This window comes from Pelobates fuscus, chromosome 2, assembly GCF_036172605.1.
Source record: "Pelobates fuscus isolate aPelFus1 chromosome 2, aPelFus1.pri, whole genome shotgun sequence".
In the NCBI taxonomy this organism is placed as follows: Eukaryota; Metazoa; Chordata; class Amphibia; order Anura; family Pelobatidae; genus Pelobates; species Pelobates fuscus.
Window position 1 is genome coordinate 69,523,412 of NC_086318.1, and position 18,519 is coordinate 69,541,930.

The 18,519-nt window shown below is 39.4% G+C and overlaps 1 protein-coding gene across 1 annotated transcript in view; it reads left to right on the forward strand.

Moving 5' to 3' along the window:
• IL20RB (interleukin 20 receptor subunit beta) overlaps nucleotides 1-18,015 on the forward strand; it is a 37,910-nt gene extending 19,895 nt beyond the window's left edge. Inside the window, exons 4-7 of the mRNA XM_063440900.1 lie at nucleotides 2,223-2,350; nucleotides 4,990-5,134; nucleotides 7,199-7,344; nucleotides 17,472-18,015. Of these exons, the coding sequence (XP_063296970.1) occupies nucleotides 2,223-2,350; nucleotides 4,990-5,134; nucleotides 7,199-7,344; nucleotides 17,472-17,591 (539 nt within the window). The 3' untranslated portion in view covers nucleotides 17,592-18,015. The remainder of the gene's footprint in view (nucleotides 1-2,222; nucleotides 2,351-4,989; nucleotides 5,135-7,198; nucleotides 7,345-17,471) is intronic.
• Nucleotides 18,016-18,519: the final 504 nt, after the last annotated feature.

An 18,519-nucleotide genomic window follows, 5' to 3' on the forward strand; every position in this document is an offset into this window, starting at 1 on the left:
TGCAAGGGGTTTTCAGATTGCTACTGCAGGGGTATTAATCAGAGGGACTGTGTGGGAAACCACTCAGAACAGGCCTCGCCATGGTTGACGAAAGAAGTTGAGTGTACGTGCTCAGCGTCATATCCAGAGGTTGTCTTTGGGAAATAGACATATGAGTGCTGCCAGCATTTCTGCAGAGGTTGAAGGGGTGGGAGGTCGTCTGTCAGAGCTCGGACCATACACTGCACATTGCATCAAATTGGTCTGCATGGCTGTCGTCCCAGAAGAAAGCCTCTTCTACAGATGATGCACAAGAAAGCCTGCAAACAGTTTGCTGAAGACAAGAAGTCTAAGGACATGGATTACTTGAACCATGTCCAGTGGTCCGATGAGACCAAGATAAGCTTACTTGGTTCAGATGGTGTCAAGCGTGTGTGGCGGCAACCAGGTTAAGAGTACAAAGTATGTCTTGTCTATAGTCAAGCTTGGTGGTGGGAGTGTCATGGTCTGGGCTTGTATGAGTGCTGCCGTCAATGGGGAGCTACAGTTCATTGAGGGAACCATGAATGCCAACATGGAGCATGGTCCCCTCCCTTCAGAGACTGGGCCGCAGGGAAGTATTCCAACATGATAACGACCCCAAACACACCTCCAAGATGACCACTGCCTTGCTAAAGAAGCTGAAGGTAAAGGGGGTTTATCTGGCCAAGCTGTCTCCAGACCTAAACCCTATTGAGCATCTGTGGGGCATCCTCAAACAAAAGGTGGGGGAGGGCCAGGTCTGTAACATCCACAAGCTCCATGATGTCATCATAGATAAGTGGAAGAGGAGTCCAGTGGCAACCTGTGAATCTCTGGTGAACTCCATGCCTGTGAGGGTTAAGGCAGTACTGGAAAATAATGGTGGCCACACAAAATATTGACACTTTGGGCCCAATTTGGACATTTCCACTTATGGGTGTACTCACATTTGTTGCCAACGGTTTAGACATTAATAGCTGTGAGTTGAGTTATTTTGAGGGGGCATCAAATTTACACTGTTACACAGGCCGTACACTTACTACTTTACATTGTAGCAGAGTGTCATTTCTTCAGTGTTGTCACATGAAAAGATATGAAATATTTACAAAAATGTGAGGGATGTACTCACTTTTGTGAGAAACTGTATCTCTCTCTCTCTCTCTCTCTCTCTCTCTCTCTCTCTCTCTCTCTCTCTCTATATATATATATATATATATATATATATATATATATATATCTATAACAGGGTCAAAACAATTATGTAGTATTAAAGTTACTTTTGTCACATTCCCTCACTTTTCTCCTCCACTCATGCAGGTAGAATTCATGAGAGAGCAGGGTTTGCAAGATACAGAAACTGCTTCTGCACTGTATTGTATTTTTTTGTGTGTAGGGTCTATAAAGTGGGAACACCATACACTATATATGTATCACATAGATGGCACAGACTCTTCCTGTATCTCTAAATTCATGCTTTATTACTGTAATGATGGTAGTTATAAGTGCCGGTGAATCAGAAGGCATACTTGGTTGGTAACACAGTGTTGTGTTAACTGGTAGAGTACTAACAAGTGGAATACTTTTCAGAAGGTTCTTCAACGTCATGTCTTGGGATTGAGAACAGTGACCTTCTGTATCTGGGGTGATATCTGTCTTCTTAACTACTTATGTGTAGGAATGTGGATGAGAATTTATGAATGTTGGTCCCATACTAGAAGGAGTAGTGGAGGCTACACAATGTACAAAGCACTTTCTCTGTCCTTGAAGCCATGAAAAGAAAAAGCCATAAAATTATTTTGGGATTGTAAAGAAAACGAAAGAGAACTTTTTCAAGATGAAAAGAGGGATTGAAGTGTTTATAGTCAATCTGGGTTTTACCCTAGAACAGGTGTCCTGTAAGATCTACTACAATGAATAAATGTATGCATGGTCAAAATCCATCTCTGTGAGACTCTCCAATCCATAGACAAAATGTAGTAAGTTAGAAATGATGAGATTCAATGTAAACAGAAGAGGTGGTTCTTTATGGGGAAGACAGGTTGGTGAATTCATTTATAGTGGAGTATGCATACTTTCAAATGCAAATATTTCTTACATCATACTTTTCCACTATTTGTGGTTCTGTACGATGAGTGATAGCACAGCCTCTGGGTAATCTATATTAAAGTAATTTATATTAATTGCCTCTATTAACCTTACATATATTTTGTTTATTTCCACAGCTCTTCTTATACCTCCAAACATAACCCTTCTTGATGTAGGACATAAGCTGATTATTGAAATTGAAAACCTTGGTTCTTCCTTTGAGTACTATGCATTCTATTGGAAAAGGTCTAATAAAGAGCTAGATGTGAGTACAGTACACAGTATACGTGGGCATGGTGGATGATTTTTTTTTGGGGGGGGGGCAATGCTTTCCTATGGGGAAGGCTTAATGCAGACACAGTGCTCGCTGCACATGCACGTTAGGTCAGAGGGGGCGGACCGTGACCCAGTGCTGTAAGTGGGTAAGTGAATAAAGATCTATTTATCCCTTTGCATCGGTGGGGGGAGGGAAACAGCCGCGGAGGCTGAGGGATATTGTTAGGCATGCATTGTTGTATTCCTAACAAAAAAGTGTTACTTTAAAGAGAGGATACGAAGTGGCTATATAAGGGGAATGGAGAATATGGAAGGGGATTGAGCAATACCTAATTGAATCGGTAGGGATAGTATAGAATATGTGATTTGGTGAATATGACTATAAAACTGGGAATATTATAATGAGTATTATAGCTTTAAAGAGCGATTTGGGAGAAACTGGGGTGAAAGGCCGGATATCTAGTGTTTTATGTAGAGAGGAGTGCAGGTATGTAAAGCAGCTACTTCCAAAATAAAAACTCCACACAATATAAAATATTGAAAAGCTGCCTTACCGGCGAAACGCGCGTCAGGGTTTTCCGAGATCTCTAATTCTGATCCCCCCCAGCACTAGCCTTCTGTCCCTCTGCTACCTCTTACTTTGGGACTTAACGATTCCGGCATATTTATTCTAGATATTGGGTGATTCGGGTGGGGGATTATTAGTTAAGCTTTGTGTATAATCCAAGGCATTAGCGCACCTAGCGCATAGAGATTAGGAATTTAAACAGATCATTTTTGTTTTACACTACGCTTATCAAGGCTTTTGTGTATGTTAGCTAGCTAGTTCAGAACTTTATTGGGAATCGGAAGACAGGTGTCCTTGAAGGCACAGCTATATATTGAGAGAGAATACATCCTTTCTTTTCCTTCTTCATCAGTTTAGTTAGTTCCTCTACCTGATATGTGCCCTTGAAGACACAGAGATTTTTATTTATCCTTGTAGAAGTCTTTCATTACTAACTTTATTTCTGTAGGTGTTATACTCATTTAGTGAAAGGTGCCTCTGCAGGCACAGATATTTCATATCTCTTTCCCTCTATTCTTTTTGCCTTGCAGTCTCCTGAACAGCATTTAACAGACTTTCTAATATATTTTTAAGACAGAAAGGAAATGCCTGATAATAAGAGACAGATGGCATAAAACTTTTTTGTCTTAAGCTTTGCCTATATTCACAAGCACCTCACAGAGTACACTGTTTTAAATCACACTGGTGTATTTACACCTTGCTGTGTGTTTCCACACTCTCTGAGAACTATTAGGCTGTAACTCTTGATACATTTTAACATTTGACAGTATTCTTTTTGTTACACTATTTCAGTGTCTAATTTCATTCTACACTCTCAGTACTCTCTGTTTAGAGCTGGGCATCTAACCTGTCTCATTTATATCTGTCAATCTAGACATTCCAACTGACATTTTCTAATGTTATATGTTTTTAAATCTTAATTCTACATATTATCTCTTTGTATTTCTTTTCTGTACATTTAGGTCTATTGAGAGTAATTTTGTATAATTATCACCTTGTATTCTTTTCACTATTAAAAGTTATATTTTAAATTTTATATATTTTTTCACGGCAGTGTTCCTCCTCTTTCTTCTTACAATATAAAATAAAGTTCAAATTCCAGTATCATACTGCCCCATTCCGTCGCCTGTCTTAGACTCAGGCCTTCTTAACCTAGAGCTACATATGGTACTGGATGAAGAAAAACAGTAGGGTACTGATTCCATATAATACAACTAATAAAGGATTTCTAGCGCTAATGTGGGTAGTAGTAGGCAGCTAAAGCAACCCAAACCAGAGTATCTTCCTTCAGGTAAAAAGTACAGTTCGGTATCGAAATGAGGGAGCAGTGCCTTGTAGATAGTCGCGAATCCAGGAGATGATCAGTGTTCTATGTAGAGAGAAAATAACTAAGAGAAAACAATATAGTGTCTTCTGACAATTGGTGAAAAGAGAATAAAAAGATTCTTGACCCTTCTGGAAATTTTTATCATGAGGAAAACTCCAGCTAGATCCTTGGTGGGGATTATATCGCCTATGTGACTGGGACTGAGCAAAAATATTTTTTTTTTTTTGCTCCCGTTTTGTGAGTACCTCTTTTTTTTATTTATTTTTAAGTTTGATTTTATACCAGTGAGAGCACTATTTGCTGTTTTATTTTTTGCACACAAATATACAACAGTGATTTCAAGTTTGGATATACACAAAATTTCGACTGTGATCAGATTCAGATACAACATTTGACCTACATGACCACCACATCTATAGGTGGGGATTATGCTGCCCAGGTACTGCCACCTGGAGCTGATCTATAGCTCCTGAAAAGTGTGTTTTTATGCTCCTCCACCAACTGTCAGAAGATACTACACTATATTGCTTTCTCTTGGATTTTTCTCTCCACCTATCACCTATAATACACTGCTCCCTCATTTCCATACCAAACTAATTCCATATGTTCTAGATTTCTTTAAACAATTTCTTTACTAGTAAACAAGTATAGCTTTCATTTACTAACAAGGTGTACTGACAGAATGGACAGCTTTTATTTTCTCTGACATATCAAACCTCCTTCTTATTTTTAGGTGAAGACTATGAAGCTGAATAAACACACAACATCTGTTGTCTTGACAGACACTGACCCCAATAATGAATACTGTGCATATGTGGTGGCATATGCAGTTGGCCGAAACAGCAGTAGTAGCAATACAGCTTGCATTTTTGTGGAAGGTGAGTGAGAATTAGCCAGTAGAGGACTGGGAGCTTAGTCCCATCTCCACATTCAGTAAGCGACAGCTGAGGGGCTTCATATACTGACTATATACTATCAGACAGGAACCCAGGCACTCTAATGTTCTCCATCCTTAATAGATGAGAGGTTTGATTCAATTAATGGTTTTGTATAGACCTCAACATGTCTAAGAAAGACCTGCACATAGTTTTCATAACTCAGACCCCATATCCAGCATGGTCCTCAAATTAATATTATTGGGTAAGCTTTTCAAATTATTTTATATTTGGAATTTTTTTTTTTATATATATATTGACATGTTTTTTATATATGATATGTTTTTTTATATTTTTATATTCTGGAAAATATAATTTTATAAGTTTATACAAAAATATTAATTCATTTAAAAAGCTTATGCCATAATATCGAATCAAGGCCATTTGTTGGGTAATGTGAAAATATACACTAGTGTCCAAAAGTTTGACATTTCGAAGGGAAAGCAGATTTTATTGTCCATTAAAATGGCATCAAACGATCAGAAATACAGTGTAGACACTGTTAATATTGTAAATGACTAGTGTAGCTGGAAACAGCTGATTTTTAATGGTATATTAGTGGAAAATTTGCCTGTTTCCTGGAGTAAGGCCATTTTGCAGCATGGTAAATGCTGTTCAGTATCGGTGGACCAGTGGCGGAACTAATGTATAAAGGGCCCTGGTGCAAAAAAGTTTTTTTGGGCCCCCCTCTAGTGCAACAGTGGCCAAAAGGTAGATCCCCATCTGTTGTACAATTCCAATTATGCTATGCCAGCTGGTAATCTACCATTTTCCTATTCTTGCAGGGTTGTATTTGTGAGCAAAGTTTGTATGCTTGAATGTAAGCATGTTTTTGTATAGAGTATATGTGTGCATGTAGGGGTTTATTTGTATGTACTGTTGCCATTGGAATGCAGTGGTGCACTTGTGTGTAGTGTTTGCGTTTGAATGCAGGGGTGTTTGGATGTAATGTTGGTTTTCACATGCAGGTGTGCTTTTGTGTGTAGTATTGGTGTTTGAATGACGGGATAATTGATTGCTTAAATGTATGTACATACACTGCCAAATACATGTATGCCCACACGGATACATACACTTCAACACACGGATAAACACATATAAACACACATACACCCGCACATAGATGCACCTTGACACATGCACACTCCTTGACTCATGTGCACACTAACACAGATACACACACTGACATATACACAACCTGACACACACTTATGTACACCTTGACACACTTATACACACCCTGATACTCACACATTGACACACAGATGCACACACATAGATGCACACCCTGACACAAAGCTGCACAAATTTATACAATGACACATGTACACACACTGACAAATAGATACACATACACACACACACACACACAATCTGACACATACATGTTATAATTTTTTATTTTTGCATCCACCCTCCTGTTAGCTTACCTTTTGTGTCCAGGAGTGTGACTTGCTTGGGGTTCTACTGGCTGAGGCTGATGGGAGTGATTTTGAGGCTCACTCCTGTATCTCTTCCTGCCTGTGCCACCTCCTTCGTCCCTCCCACGCGGCACACTCTATATGAAGCTGGGAGAAAGTGATCGGCTGTCACTTCCTTCCAGCGATGCCAATATTACGTAAGGTGGTATTATTGCTGAATAGGGGCCTGGTTGGGTGCCGTGGCACCTTAAGAGGGCCCCTGTTCAACAATAATACCATTGGGTGTCATAAGTGCTAGGGCCACCTGATAGGCCCCTCCCAGTGCAGTGAAGTGGCTGCACCACTAGTAGTTTCACCACTACGATGGACGCAGACATGAGTTCCATGGTGATGTTAAATACATTGTGCTCCTTAAAGACCTGTCTGTATTTTTTACCCCACCATGCCTATGCATATGGATGATTTTTAATGACAAGGATATGAGCAATGAGTTTGGCAATTGCATGTGTTATTAAACTCTAATTTGCTGCTTAGTTGTCCGTACGGTAAAGTGATATGTGCTCTCTTTGTCTTCAAATCTTTACAGCACATAAACTCTCCAAATTTATTATTGGTATCATCTCCTTATTTGTGGCCATCGCTGGACTTGTAGTGGTTTCTATACTAGTATGGAAAATATTTCAGCTGGTGCGGTTTTCCTACTTCCCAAAAGTGGATATTCCAGAAGCACTGGTAAAAATACGTTACCTTATCAATTTATTTTTGTTGTTGTTGATTCACTTACTGCCTGTGCTCTATATGTATGCTTGTATGCTATGAAAATAGTAATATGGGAAATCGTCAAATATCTTGCATGTCACAAGGAAGACAATATGTGCTTATTGTTAAAGTAACACTCTAAGCACCATAACCACTACAACACACTGTAACACACAAACATTGAAATATGACTTTGCCTATTTCAAGATCATTTGTAAACATGTTATATAGAACCGATTCATGAACAGGACCCTGAGTTTGAACTGTTTTAGAACAGTTTGACGTCTTACCTGTGGTCTGCCGGGCACTGCTCCCTGCCTGAAGTAGAGCTTCCAGGACAGCCAGAAACACTACCGGTGGTGTAGGGTTTAGCACAGAATGGCATTGGTACCCCAATGCCACTGTAGGAATGGTTTGCCTTTTCATCTTGGGTCTACCGGATGCTGCTTCCCGCCTCTTTCCAGCTACCATGAAATCCACAAGCTCCTGCTTAGGAGCTTGCTTTAGGTCTCCTGAGTTAAGTCCTGCATTTCAGAGCCGTCTCATTGGCTAAGAGCGCCAGCTGATCACAGCTAAACAATGTGCTAAACCCTACACCGCCGTTAAGAGTGTTTCTGGCTGTCCTTCAGGCAGGGAGCAGTGCCTGGCAGACCACAGGTAAGACGTCAAACTGTTCTAAAACAGTTCCAACTCAGGGTCCTGTTCATGAATCGCATCTATTTAACATATTTACAAATGATCTTAAAATAGGCAAAGTCATATTTCAATGTTTGTGTGTTACAGTGTGTTGTAGTGGTTACGGTGCTTAGAGTGTTACTTTAACAATAAGCACATATTGTCTTCCTTGTGACAAAGTCATATTTCAATGTTTGCAGATTACACTACACAAAACTCTGTAAAGTAATACAATGTGAGTGAACATATTACTTAGCTGCAAAGGGATTTAGATAGATTAGGGTACTCAAATGGCAGATTATATTTAATGTAGAAAAATGCAAAGTTATGCACTTTGGGGTAAGAATTCACAAGCAGCTTACACCCTAAATGATAGTGAATTAGGGATAACAACAAATGAGACAACAAAAGTCAATCAGAAGTTGCTAAGGCCAGTAAGGTATTGTCATGCATAAAACGGAGCATTAACTCTCAGGGTGAGAATATAATTTTGACTCTTTATAAATCACTGGTGAGACTGCACCTTAAATATGCTATGTAATTTGGGCACCAGTGCTGAAAAGAAATGCAGAGCTTCACTGTTGTTGTTTCTGTGACTGTGAGGTGGGGCCTGAAGAACAGCGTTGGAGATGGAACAGTTATTTGAAGGTATTTACCGCTGGGAAGAGCAAAGGAACAAGGGGGAGGGTAGAGTAGCCATGTGTTGTACACAATTGAAAGGTTTAGCAACCAAATTCTAACACCCAAAATATTAATAACTATGTACATTAAATATTGGTCAGAAACATTAAATGACAATGATAAAAACCTGCATGCACAATAAATTACAGTGGCAAGCTACAGGTATAAATGGTAGCACTTCTATAGCAACACATTATAATATAGTAGCAAAGTAAGAATAAATGAAGTGAAGTATCTTCCAAGCTTCAGTCAGTACCCGGAGGTTGTGGGAGTTGCTGCAAGATGTTAAATGCAGAGCTTCACTATTGTTGTTTCTGGTAGTGTGTGTTTAAACAGCAACTGGATGAATACTTGCAAAATATAATATTCAAGGACATGCTTTTTAAATTGTGGGATACTAGCTTCTTGATCCAAGGATAAATCTGACTGCCATTCTGTGGTCAACAAGTCGAGAATTCTTTGGTTTCAGATCGAACAGGAAACTTCTGCAATCTGAATACAATATTCTGGACAAACTAACTACATCAACTGATCAACTGATTGTCGATATGTTTGACATCTTAAAAACGTTAAAAATTTAATTAAATCTTTCAGAATCCATCCTTGCATATGCCCCTATGGAAACTCTGTATTACAACATGAAAGATATAGATATGCATAGCTGGAAGCAACTGGGTATTAAAAGAATATAAGCTATCTTTGAAAACAAAACATTGCTTAGTTTTTCTAGTCTACAAAATAAATATAATATACTGTTTAGAGATACTTCCCACTACTTAAGAATTAAACACTGTTTAAAAAAAAATATTAATTATATTTGAACATTCTACTTACGGTTATCTAGATAGATTAGGATTTAAGGGCTTAATCACTAGGTCTTCTAAGTTGTTGGAAGGAAAGTTGGACGCTCATAAAATCCTTTCCATTGTCAAATGGGAAAAGGATCTCAATTTATCTTATACCCCTTTCGAATGGTACCAAAATACTATCCAATTAAAAAAATATATTCGTTGTATCTCTTTGTTGGGATTACATATAAAGATCATATCTGGATGTTACTTGGTTCCTTCTAAGCTGCATAACATATATGAAGCATATTCACCTCTATGTTGGAGTTGGAAAAAAGAGACTGGCACCGTACTCCATATATGGTATAGTTGTGATATATTAAAAGATATTAAAGACCGTATATCCTCCCTGACCTAATTCCGGATTCCATATAACTGACACCTTCCCTTTTCCTATTTAATCTAGATTTCCCCATAATGGACAATTTTTTTTTTATTTAATTACTCATATTCTCTATGCACTTAAGATATCTATAGCTCGTAATTGGAAATCCAGCAAACCTCCATTATGGCAAGAAATAATTAATCAACTAGATTATCAATATACAATGGAAAGTAATTTTATAGCTTCCTCTGGAAAATGTATCTCTCACCGAAACTCATGGAATCCCTGGCTTATCTATAAAAATAAGGAAAATGTACTCTAGGACAAAAACAACAAAATACCTTTGATATTTAATCCCCCCATACTCAACATCGGGCCCCGGATGCTGCAGTCTTTCATTATGTCTGTTTGTATTTGTATCTGTTTTTGTATTTGACACAAATTTATGATAATACTGTGCTGATAATCTTTTACTGCACTTAACACAATTGATCAAATTCACTCATATAAATGTGTCGCATGTTTACTGTTGGCAATAGGATTATAATAAAAAAAAAAAAAGAAGGATTTTTTCCTAGTTTGTTGCAAAATTGGAAGTGCTTCAAACTGGAGTTTTTTTTTTCCTTCTTTTGGATCAACAGCAAAAAAAAACTAATGTGACAAAGGCTGAGCTTGATGGACACGTGTATCTTTTCAGCCTATGTAATTATTTAACTATGTAATGGAAATTCCTGAAATTCCTTCTTAAAGAACAGTAGACTTGTGTGAAACCTGCTGAAACAGAGCAGATTTCAAACTATCCCTGTTTTTTTGACATGTCTAGATACTCTCAAGTAAGCTCCTCCAAACAGCTACCAATGAGGGAGGAGAGGCCCTGCAGAACTGAAACCTTTTACACAGGGCTCGAGTCCTGCAGGAACGCGTGGGAACGGCGTTCCTGCACTTTTTTTAGAGCAGGAACGCCGTTCCCGTTTGTGGTCCTGCAGGCACTCAGGGGGCGGCAAAAAATGCCGCCCCTAAATGCCCCTGTGTTCCCCCTGTCATGGGGGGCCCAAGAGGTGGCCTAATGGCCACCTGAAGGATCCCCCCCGGCCGGCTCTTTTCTTGCTGTCAGACGCGGCGAGGGAGCTGTGTTCACTCTGCTCCCTCTCGCCGCGCCGTTTGCTGATGCTCGGAGCCGGAATATGACGTCATTTCCGGCTCCGGGCATCAGCAGACAGCCCGCGCGGCGAGAGGGAGCAGAGAGAACACAGCTCCCTCGCCGCGGCTGACAGCAAGAAAAGAGCCGGCCGCACTGAAGCCCCACTGGACCCCAGGGACAGGTCCACGCCAGCTCTCCAGGTAGGGAGGCTGGGTGGACATTTTTAATTTTAAGAAAAATATGCAATAATTATTGTGTATATGTGTGTGTCTGGGAGTGTATGTATGTATGTGTATGTGTCTGGGAGTGTGTGAGTGTGTGTGTCTGTGAGTGTATGTGTGTGTATGTGTCTGGGAGTGTCAGTGAGTGTGTGTGTATGTGTATGTGTATGTGTGAGTGTATGTGTCTGGGAGTGTGTGTGTGTATGTGTCTGGGAGTGTGTGTGTGTATGTGTCTGGGAGTGTGTGGGTGTATGTGTCTGGGAGTGTGTGTGTGTATGTGTCTGGGAGTGTGTGTGTGTCTGTGAGTGTGTATGTGTATGTGTGTGTGTATGTGTCTGTGAGTGTATGTGTCTGTGAGTGTATGCATGTGTCTGTGAGTGAGTGTATGTGTGTGTGTGTATGTGTCTGTGAGTGAGTGTATGTGTGTGTGTATGTGTCTGAGTGTGTATGTATGTGTATGTGTGTGTGTGTGTATTTGTGTGTCTGGGAGTGAGTGTGTGTGTGTCTGTGAGTGTGTGTATGTGTCTGTGAGTGAGTGTGTGTGTCTGTGAGTGTGTGTATGTGTCTGGGAGTGTGTGTGTCTGTGAGTGAGTGTGTGTGTCTGTGAGTGTATGTATGTGTGTGTGAGTGTATGTTTGTGTCTGGGAGTGTGTGTCTGGGAGTGAGTGTATGTATGTGTATTTGTGTGTTGGTGTCTGGGAATGTGTGTGTCTGGGAGTGTGTGTGTGTGTCTCTGAGTGTGTGTGTCTGTTAGTGTGTGTGTGTCTGTGAGTGTGTGTGTCTATCTGTGAATTTGTGTGTCTTTGTGTGTTTCTTTGTGTGTCTGTGAGTGTACGTGTGTGTCTGTAAGTGTATATGTGCACCTGAGTGTGTGTGTGTACGTGTTTATATATGCAAACAAGTTTTGGTTTTTTTTTTGTGGTGGGGTGGGGGTGGAACTCGAGTGAGTTCCCACACTTTATTCCCCAGGACTTGACCCCTGCTTTTACACAATTAAAGAAAGACCCATATTATTTTGGCTTACCACCCTCCTCTCCAGAAAAGGAATCTTAGTGTTTCTAAACTACTGTAGATACATTTTTTCGCCACATAAAAGCTTTTGGAGTGTGGCCCCTGGTGCCCCTGTGGACAAGCCACCGCTGCCAAAGTGGTCTGTGCATGGTCCGAGTGCCCCTTTCCTTCCTGCAACTTGAAATCTCCTATCAGCTTTCAAAATGTGTGCGAGGTCACTGGAACCTATTTGTGCTGGGACAAGTAGCCAAACAGGCTTGGGGCTGTTGACATCTAGAAAACAGGTCAACATGCAGTTCTAGGCATCATAATACCAACTATAATACTATACTATAAGTTAATTCAAAGTAAATTTCATATTTTATGAAAAATTGCTGAACTGGAAAATGCCTGCTATCCTTCTGGCTAGGTTACCTTTGAATTTAAAATTCACTCTAAATTTAATTTGAACTGAAGAACCTTGTTAATGTATTGTTTTAATATAAATTTTTAAAGTCCACAATCCTTCGTACAAGAAGCCGATAGTGGTACATGATGACTAACGGTTAAGTCGCTTACTATTTTCCCTCTTTCTCTCATTTCCTGCTCTTGATCCCTTTCCTTCCCCCACCTCTCACTCTTTCTCCCTAAATTAAAATCAGCATGACCATTAACACAGGAACCAAAAGAAAATCTTGGGGGACAACTTGTAATGATAGCTATGTGCCCATTTAGGGAGTATAATACCATGCATGGTTCAATAGCAGAATGCTTGGTTGTATAGGGAGAGGTATTAGCAGTAGAAAGAGGGAAGTGCTCATGCCATTGTACAGAACACTGGTGAGACCTCACTTGGAGTATTGTACGCAGTACTGGAGACCGTATCTCCAGAAGGATATTGATACTTTAGAGAGAGTTCAGAGAAGGGCTACTAAACTGGTTCATGGATTGCAGGATAAAACTTACCAGGAAAGGTTAAAGGATCTTAACATGTATAGCTTGGAGGAAAGACGAGACAGGGGGGATATGATAGAAACACTTAAATATAAAAAGGGAATCAACACAGTAAAGGAGGAGACTATATTTAAAAGAAGAAAAACTACCACAACAAGAAGACATAGTCTTAAAATAGAGGGACAAAGGATTAAAAATAATATCAGGAAGTATTCCTTTACTGAGAGTGTAGTGGATTCATGGAATAGCCTTCCAGCTGAAGTGGTAGAGGTTAACACAGTAAAGGAGTTCAAGCATGCGCGGGATAGGCATGAAGCTATCCTAGCTATAAGATAAGGCCAGGGACTAATGAAAGTATTTCAAATTATTTGGCAGACTAGTTGGGCCGAATGGTACTTATCTGCCGTCACATTCTAGGTTTTTTTATGTTTCTAATAGGTAAGTAATACACTAACTCTGCGGAATAGGATCTAGACCTGACCTAATATATATGTATTCTTTTTTTTTTCTCACATTTTGTTTCCTCATTGAAGGAGCTGCATGTATGCCTCTGAGAGATTATATTTGTAAATAGATAATTCCCCTTACTGTAAAAATTACTGTAAAATGTAATGACTCATCCTTTGACACTTTGCTCACCTGTTGGCACAGTCAGATTTCTTTCACTTATTACATTCTACATACCTTCTAACTTTTAAAGCAGACAAACAGGGACACTTTAATTTTAGGGATGTGAGTGGGGGTGTGGCGTTTGACAACAATGATAACACAAATAGCATGATTGACATGGTTGACACATAAAGCCTTCATCAAAATCTCACGGGGAGGCCGCATGCATTCGGTCAAAATGCTGGTGGTCCCTAATTTACTATACGTTTTCTGAACACTGCTAATATACTAATATCACCCCTCCTTCCTTCCTCACTGAAATGCACTATATAATCCATTCTTACATCTGAGTGATGACCAGAGCCGGATTATCCCATAAAATGTTTCAGCAACCCTCATCTTGTGGAGGCTTGGAAGTCCCTGATGTGGGCTCATACTTTAAAGTGCCTAGTTTTGCCCAGACTATTGCACTCCACGTCTCTAAGAAGACCCTTCGGTGAGTGGACATGGAGACATATCCTGATATCCAGAAATCCTCTCCCCTCCTTTTGCACACTTTGTGAACACCTAAACACTTTAAAAACAGATTTTCTGTCCTTTCTCCATTACGAGACTATCCATTATTATATGTGACTGTCATGCGTAGACTGGGCTCCTTTGCAGTATTCTCCCCACTATTTACTTATTTATAAAATATTTATTTATTCATAAAATATTTTACCAGGAAAGATACATTGAGATTTCTCTCATTTTCAAGTATGTCCTGGGTCCACTAATCATTGCATTGTTACAGTTAGTGTACAATAAAATACAAAAATAATATTAATATACAATATATACAAAATTTAACATAGAACAGGTAGGAAATATATAATCAACCTTCCCTTCCATCTTTTCATTTAACCAGCAAGCCTTAGCAACTCATTTCATCTCTCAAATAGAAGAGCAAGAAAATCCCCTCTATCCAAGATCTAGTAGATCAGCTGAATACCAATTGCTCATATGATATTATGATGGCTTTAACGGAATCCCAACCACCACCCACCAGGTGGAAAAAATCTGGTCCCCATGGTGAGATTAGAATTTAAGGGCTTAATCACTAGGTCTTCTAAGCTGTTGGAAGGAAAGTTGGACGCTCAAAAAATCCCTTCCATTGTCAAATGGGAAAAAGATCTCAATTTATGTTATACCACTTTCGAATGGTACCAAAATACTATCCAATTAAAAAAATATATTTGTTGTATCTCTATGTTTGGAATACATCTAAAGATCATATATAGATGTTACTTAGTTTCTTCTAGGCTGCATAAAATATATGAAGCATATTCACTTCTATTTTGGATATGTAAAAAAGAGACTGGCACCATACTCCATATATGGTACCCAAGGCATTTACACAGCCCACAGAACTGAGTGCCCATTCAATTTATGCTGGGCCCGCACTGTAATATCCACTGTGTCGGTACTTACCTTATCCGGGGGGTGGCTGGGGTCCTTCGCTCTTCTTTCTTCACCAGGCTTGATTCTCCCCCTCCTACTGTCTCTGTTGAGGGCCCAGAGGAGTATGAGGTGGCTGCTGTGCTTGATTCCCGCTTAGGGGCCATCTCCAATACTTGGTCCATTGGAAGGGTCCAGAGGAGTGTAGTTGGGTTTCTGCGGCTGATATTCATGCCCCTTGCCTTCTAAGTTCATTCTATTCCCGCTTTCCTGCCAAGCCTGGTCCTTCCTGCCCAGGGAACCTGTCTACGGGGAGGGGGAGGTACTGTGGCGGCACTTACATTATCCGGGGGACCGTCGGGGACCTCCACGTGAGCCAGGTGTGGCTCGATCTCCTCTTCTGAGCTGGAGGTGTGCACTAACTGCAGTGAGCGATCATGCGGCCCGCCTCAAACTAGGAGCACGGCTCACATCATGACTGTGCTTTTAAATGGGCAGTGAGAGCCACAAGTGGGTTCAGGTTCCCTTTGGCCCACTTCATTCCAGCACCCCCACACACGCACAAAATGTTAATTAAAGGCTATTTAATCTTCCCTAGACCTATCCACTTTGCCCTATCGTGGTTTCTGTTTCAGTACTCTTTAGTGTGTTCCTTGATCTATTGTGTTTATTCAGTTTTTTACCTTGGCTTTGTTCCTGACTCTGAGTTTTTCTTTAACCGTTTCCTGTCTTGTTTGCCCGTCTGACTGATTACTGTGTACCTGACTCTGGCTAGTTCTCGTTTTCGCTGTCTCTCTGTTACCCTGACCTTGGCTCGTCTCTGATTATGCTTTATCTCTGTCTGACGTTTAGACCGGCCATTCTAAGGCCCGGTAATTCGTTATATCCTAGTTTTGTCCCTTGCTATCCTAAATTCTGTGTGTTGGGGTATTACACTGTTAAATGTAGAAAATTGATGGAAGTGCACTCCACCCCTTGCCAAGGAATCCAGGGTGCTTCACTGGATATGTCCCAGTACCAAAATGGACCAAATATAATAGTAAAAATAGAAAATGAATCCAGGCACTCCAAATGAATTCCAAGAAAAAGGCAATTTATTGGAACCAGCAGCTACAAAGCGACGTTTCACCCCCTAAGGGTCTTTATCAAGCTTGATTAATATTCTATTTTTACTATTATATTGGGGCATTACACTGTGACATCCAGTATGGTCACAATCCTGTGCTTGCTCCACTCAATGGCAGGCTAGGAGTGCCTCGTGCCTCAGGAGGCTAATGTTATGTTGTGCCATACAATGTAGATGAGTCTTATGGCGCTGACTATACAAAAAACAAAACAAAACAAAAAACACAATAAAGAAGAAGAAGAATTGAGTAAGACCTGAGCTGCTGCTGACACTATAGAAAACCAACTCCCTACTTATGAACAAATAAACATACAAAGCGTAAGCTGTGATAAAATTATCAATAGCTATTGCCTAACTTGTTTTCCTGCTCGGAAAATATTTGCTGTTACAATGAAAGATAAATTGCTGGATGGCACAGGATGTCTCAAGGAGAACACTGCCCATCACTGCCCCATAGTGGTAGGATTACAGATTGCTTCTGTTCAGGTGTATTCACTATCTCATTGATGTGTACACACACACACACTTTGATTTATTACATATTAACTATTCCTAATATTACCTATTATTGATGTTATCAGTTGTCTCCTTACTTTCTGGTAAATGTTTATCACTGTCTTTAATACTGTCCTATAATTACCATCACTATTTCCTTATAATGCGAATGTCATAGCTTACCATACAACACTCAATTGAACTTTTCTATATCGTTATTCTCTACACAGTGAGTTTTTACTTCCTAGATGTCACTTTTTAGGATGGACAGTCCATATAAGAGATACAAATTACTTTTTGTACTCAAATGTCTGTCTATTCAAACAGTATTTTTGAGTGTTTTATTGTGTAGCAAAGCTCCACAGCAATAATTTTGCACTCATTTAAACTGCAGGGAATATGTGAGAAAATATATTGGTGTAGGTCACGTTATCTTTTGGATGTGTCCTAAAGTAAAAGGTGTCCCTCTTTAACTTTTTGCAATGCTGGGTAGTGTATGAGTTAAACCAATTGTACGAATTTAGGCTACCATAACCACTTTGTGTAATTTTCCCAGCTTGTCTAATTTAGTGACAAATTTCCATTATTTCTTCTACAGATGATGACTGAAAACTACAACTCAAAAAAAATCTACAGAGACAGGACCCACAACAGTCAACACAGTGACGAAAGGTATCTACAGTGGACAAGGAATGACTATGAACGTGGAAAATTATGACACCAAAGATATAAAGTATTAACTTTTTCCTAAACAAACCCAGCTAATAAAGCTGGATGGTGCCAGGTAACCCCACGAGAAGAGTCTTGCTTTATACAGAGAAGGACCACGATGCACTGTGAGTCTCCTTGAAGAAACTTGTGAATGTTACTGAGTAAGTTTACTCAGTTTTACTGCGTTTTTTTGGACTCATACTCTTTATTATGATGAATGGATATGGTAGTTGAGAGACATTGGAACGCAAGAATCCTAAGGTCACATGCTCCTGCATCTTATGAGAATTGTACCATTTGGTTTTGCATCTTCAGTATCCAGGAAATGGCATCAACTGCTACGGTTTCAGTATTCTTGTTTCAACTTGCTTGAACTTGTTCACTACCCAGCACGTTTTAATTAAAACATATTAGCATACCATTTACTTAAAGCAAGGGGTGTTTAGCTTGTATATAAACACAGCAATTTTATATATAGATTGCTTTACAGACAAACTTAGAATTGTGTTTTTTTTTGACACAGGAAATGTTAGTACAAATGCAAAATGTTCTCACATACAATAAATCACAATGGTCAAATACCTTGCTTACAGGTTTTTGCAAGGATCCCGAATGCATTACTAGCAGTGCAGCTTACGGAAAATGTCAACATAATGTAATATATATATATATATATATATATATATATATATATATAATATAATAGATCATTCAAATTCTGTCATAAAAAAGTTAGAATTCAGTAGAATATTACTGTTTAAAGGAACAAAGCATTAAAACTATATATTTGTTATATTCCTATAAAAGACAAAACTTTATACAAGATGTGCACATTTAGTTTTTCCTTTGTCATAGAAAGACTGGTAACCAAATATATGCATTCTTTTGATACATTCACCTCACTTTGCACCCTTCTGTTAGCTATACAATTCCTG